The sequence below is a fragment of the Buceros rhinoceros genome, unplaced genomic scaffold (assembly GCF_000710305.1).
Source record: "Buceros rhinoceros silvestris isolate BGI_N320 unplaced genomic scaffold, ASM71030v1 scaffold46631, whole genome shotgun sequence".
In the NCBI taxonomy this organism is placed as follows: Eukaryota; Metazoa; Chordata; class Aves; order Bucerotiformes; family Bucerotidae; genus Buceros; species Buceros rhinoceros.
In genome coordinates this window covers 7,315-12,771 of record NW_010394561.1, presented here as the reverse complement: position 1 = coordinate 12,771, position 5,457 = coordinate 7,315, and the positions used below count along the sequence as shown (strand labels likewise).

Here is a 5,457-nt window from a genome sequence, read left to right as displayed (position 1 = left end):
CCTGCTGACTGTGCAGAGCAAAGGACGAAAACTATGCACCAAAATGGGGATAATCCAATTTTTGATGAAAGCTTTGAATTTCAAATAAATTTACCAGAACTGGCTATGGTGCGTTTTGTAGTACTGGATGATGATTACATTGGGGATGAGTTTATCGGGCAATACACTATTCCCTTTGAGTGTCTACAGACTGGTTATCGTCACGTTCCTCTGCAGTCTTTAACTGGTGAAACTCTAGCACATGCTTCCTTGTTTGTACATGTGGCCATTACTAATCGAAGGGGTGGTGGGAAACCTCATAAGCGGGGCCTCTCTGTAAGGAAGGGCAAGAAATCGAGGGAATATGCTTCTATGAGAACATTATGGATTAAAACAATAGATGAAGTATTCAAGAATGCTCTTCAGCCTATTCGGGATGCCACGGATTTGAGAGAAAATATGCAGGTACAGTTTTTACAATGAATTTATTTGTTCTTATGTGTATTTTTGTATTATGATGCATATGAATATATGTTTTTAAGAGTCTTGCTCCATTTTGTAAGTTGCATTATTCAAGTCTAATGCTGAACAGCTTTTAAAATGGATTATGTCAAAGCAGCCTTTAAGGTGGTGCTGTTTACTGAGGTAACCTTGGGTGCATATGTGTATCTTGTTGAATGTGAACTGGAAGTATGACTCTGGTGTTAGAACTCAAGCCTCTTGACTTGTCTTATGTCTTTGAAGGAATGTTAGATAAACACTAGAGGAAAGTATGGCAACATTTTAGTTTTAGAAAACTAAGTTAAAGAGAAATGCAGGAACAAAATTTAGCTGAAAGAAGAAGGGCACTTTACTGTTTATTAGAAAACTTCTTGAATGTGAAAGTATGTTTAGGATAGTTTCACTGAGGTTTTGGTTTTTCATCATTCCCAAATAGAAGGCAATACTTTCAGAAAGACCATGTGCTTTCCATTATTATACCTAGCAAGAATATGTTAGAAATACATGAAAATAGAGCTGAGATATTAGAAGGCATCATCTAGAAGAAATAACCTTACCTTAAAGGTCACGTATAGTAAACATTGAATTCCAGGAAAAAGTACAGGCTGAGGTGCTTGTTTTTGTGGAAGCCAAGAGATCGCACTTCAACAATGCATTGTTTGGAGATTCCAATAAAGATTCCAGGTAATGAAACCCTTTTAGACGTAGATTAAAGTGAATTGTAAAGTTGTGTTTTATTTAATAGAGCTTTTAACTATCTATAAACATCTGATGGAATACTAGAAGTGATCAATAAAATTTAAGCATAGTAATTTCAAATTAAGTGATCTATTAAATCCTCTTATGTAATGTTAAGGGGAAACTGATTCAACTGATTAACTTTACCTGTAATTAACCTTTTGCTAGAATAATGTCATATAAAGGATACTGTATTTTAACTTCCTTTTTCAAGGAAGAGCTGAACCTAAGATTTGAGGAAACAGTGAAAACATACAGTTTTTATAGCCGCTTTCGACTCTTTACTGTGCATGCTGCAATATTCTCCAGAAAGGATGTAATTGAAAACAGGCTCTACAGTGTTGTTTCTCTGAACGTGAGATATATCAAAAGGTATTTTATGTATTTTATTCTGTCAGTTTGAAAGTCATACTATCAATTAAATTCATCATTATCATCTCTCAAAATGCTGTAAAGAAGGTACTTTAGGTACATGAGGAAATACTAGTTCTGCATAACTTTACTGACATTATAACGTGCACACTTTAAACTGCATAACTAAGGTCTTACAGCCAATAAAAGTAAATAAACCACTCAATTAAAATTACAAAGATTATAAATATTATAAAGAGCAAAGTCAGTTGTTATTTTTTTTAATATAAGGTGGGAGAAGAGAACAAAAGGTGTGGAGCAATGAGTTTAATAGTTTCTCTAATCTGTATACAAATAGCTAGCTTTTTTTCTTCCTTGTTAGGTCCTACATTACCGTGGCAAAAGCGGGTGTCATAACTTGTTACATATTAATCACTGATAAAAGTACAACATGAGTGATTAACCTGGGTGAGACATTGCGTGTTTAAGTTGCTTGACAGTGTGAGGAATAGTCTCTGAATGGAGAGCTGGAACTCCAAAGCCAAGGGTTACAGCTGTAGTTCTGTCCTGCCTGCCCTTAGTTAATATATACGTTCTCTGGGTCCTTGTTAACCTCTCTGTAAAATTGTTGTTCATAATGGCTTATCTCAAACATGTTTATCTCAAACAAAATCTGTTTGAATAGACTTCCCAATGTCTGTCTTTTCAACTTTTCATTCAGGTGTAGTCCAGTTAATAAAAACAGTTTCTGTTTCCTGGACATTTACTGGATGCTGCTAAACATTTACTTAAAGTACACTGTAATTGACTGTAGTAGATGTAGTTTAGTATCAACACAATTTTGCATGAATATGCATAAATATATATAAATATATTGAAGTGTGTGTTGAGTATTTTGACTCATAAAGGGACTGCAAAAGATTTCATGTTTGATTCCGCTTTGCATTAAGGAAAAGTCATGATGTCTTTCTAAGAAATTTGTCCACAAATGAGTCTTGCTATGCCGGCAAGATGAAAAGTGGTTTTCATTTTAATGTTTCACATACCCTGCTTGGGTAAGAAGTGAGAGAAAACAGCACTGAGCACATTTGTAATCTAAATATACCATGGGTCTTTTTTTTTGTTTCGTACAGGAACACAAACTCCAGACCTGCCATAGATCACCAGCTCCCACTTGGTACAAAAATCCTAAATTCATTACAGTGCTGAGAATATTCCCATAATGAAATTTCAGTGACTACTTAAGAGTCCCATTGTATTTACTAATACTGGAAATTTTCTTCAAGTTTAAATGTATGGCTTTACATTATACCATATTGGATATAAAATACAACTATAATACATTTTAGGGAAAGGTTCAAAATTGGTATTTATATTGAAGTACCTTAAAAGTTTACTTAAGTGTAATTCAGTGATAGGAATGACATCAGTAGTGGAGTGCTGGGTTTGTGAATCACACCAAATGGGAGCCAGCAGATCCGCAGCACGTCTGGACTATAGTTCAGGTCTGTTTAAAGTTACCAATGGGCCGAATTCCTCCTTCCACCTCACTTTGCTTATTTGGGACATACAGCTTTGTTGAAACAATAGTTTTGTTGAAACAGCAGTTTTGTTGAAACAATACTTGGTTTCTCTTGGTGACATTTTAAAAATTTCCTTGAAGTATCTTTCAGAGTTTTTCAAAATATATAAACAGTATATTTTAGAATTAATTTATTTGCATGGTTATTTTTAGTAGTGATAGAGACTAAACATATTGTTCTAAATAGGTTTTTTTATTGTGTGACAACTATTGAATGAATTTTTAACAATTTTCCTAAAATATATGTGTAAAATTGGTTGCTTTGGAAAGCTGCTAGTCTTCAGGGAAAAGCTGCAGTAATTCTACATCGTAGCTCAACTATAACAGCAAAGTAGTTTATCCTGAAAGAATGAGACATTAACATTTGTATTTAACTGTAAAGGAAACTCTTTCTTTCCTTTTTGCAGAATGCAGTAGTTTCATTCAAAGAATTATGTGGCCTCTCTCCTGTAGCAAATCTTATGCAGTGCATTTTGGCACTATCTATGCGCTTGGTTGGGCCTGATAATACACCCTTGGTAGTACTGAATCTCAGTGATCAGTATCCGACTATGGAGCTCCAAGGGATTGTTCCAGAGGTCTTGAAAAAGATTGTAACAGCATATGACATGGTGAGTAGTCCTTTGTGGTTATTTTATATGCTATTTGAAAGACGCTCTTTTCATAATATATTTTTATAACATATTTTTACAATATACCATGCCTGTTTCGAAAGGTCATTTGAACCTGTGACTTCCTATTTCATGCTTCGTTACATGTGCCTGAAAGTCATTCCTATGAATGTACAGCAACTGAGAGCCGATGATAAAAACATGGGGATTAATACACTGCATGCACATACATAAGTATTTGTACACTTCAGAAAGCAAAGTGGTTATAATCAAAAGGATTTAACATGAAGGGATGTATTAATTTACCTGTTTTGCAGTAACTTGAAACTTCTTGCGCAGTTATAAGACACTTCCATTAATTTGCTGCTTCACATTTTCCAGTTTATGGACCTTGTTTTCTTTTGGCTTTGACTCAGGATAGAATAGAAAAATGACAGTAACTGCTTGTAAAAATTGAAGCTCTATAAGCACCTTGAAGTGTTAAATTCTAGACATGCTTTTTCATTTACCTATGCTATATCTTTCTTACAGATCTCATTTGATTAGATGTTTTTACATCTGTAAGCAGCTGTAATGTTAAATTCAGCCCATATACTTCAGTATATATGTAAATTGTGACTTTAGAGACTGAAGATGAGACTTTGTGCAAGAACGAGAAACTAGTGCACTAAGAAATACTGATTTACATCTGCTTTGCATTAATTTAAAGTATGGAAAAAAGATCCAGACAAGTGTGATTTGAAGTGTCCTCCTTACTTCCACTGAAGTAATCTGGCACAGAGTAATTGAACCTTTCTTTCTTTATTTAATGATTTCTTTAATTTTATATGTCATACTACAATAAGTAAATGTTTCTAGGATAATTTTGCATTAACTTTGTGCGCAAAAATGATAAACCTCACCTGGCAGGATCAAGTCACAGTTTTGGAAACAATCCTTGCTATTTAAAGACAGAAAATGAAGGAGAAGAAACCAGTAGCCCGGTTTCATATATATCATTTAAATTGCTTTCTAAAAGCAACTTTAGAAGAGTGCTATACCAAAGTCCAAAAAGCACTCATTGGTGAGTAGAGTAGAGTTTAGGTAGAGTTTATATAGTTCAGTGATGATGTAAATACAACAGAATTTGATAGGAATGGTAGCACAGTTACAAGAAGATAGTGGAATACCCTCCTAGTGGTAGCTTGTATGTTATCCCTATAATTAGGACGCAGACAAGCTTGATTGTTGGGATTTTACCTGTCACGTGCACGTAATGAAGTTCTGTCTTGTTACTGGAGATTTGTCTACTTGCGTTTTGTTCTGATGTGGGGATACTGCTTGTTAGTCATTAAACTATTCCGGATACCTAAAGTATTTCTGTAAAGTATGGATTAATTTATTTCTTTGAATGTCGGTTAGATAGAGGTGACTCATGACTCTAGAGATCTTTAGAATCCAAGTTTGGTTTGCTCTTTGTCTCTCACATACTTTTTTTCCCCTGCCATGCTGTAGTTACACATAATTTGAATATTTGCATACTTTAGAAATCTATACTTTATTTGATATGTAATAGTAGAATAATTTATTTAGGAGCATGTGCAAACCCGTTTTTCCATATCCTCTTCACTAAAGGTTAAAGACTCAATTTCAAACAAAGACAAAGTGTATGATAGTGCTTCTGGTTCTATATTGAAAACAAGTAAAAATTAAGAT

General features: G+C 34.2%; 1 protein-coding gene across 1 annotated transcript in view; it reads left to right on the top strand.

The window, feature by feature from the left end:
• Positions 1-3,762, top strand: part of PLCL2 (phospholipase C-like 2) — a gene marked incomplete at its 3' end in the record, with an annotated part of 5,885 nt that extends 2,123 nt beyond the window's left edge. The window contains exons 2-3 of the mRNA XM_010145243.1: positions 1-444; positions 3,559-3,762. The exon at positions 1-444 is cut by the window's left edge and continues 9 nt beyond it. Of these exons, the coding sequence (XP_010143545.1) occupies positions 1-444; positions 3,559-3,762 (648 nt within the window). The remainder of the gene's footprint in view (positions 445-3,558) is intronic.
• Positions 3,763-5,457: the final 1,695 nt, after the last annotated feature.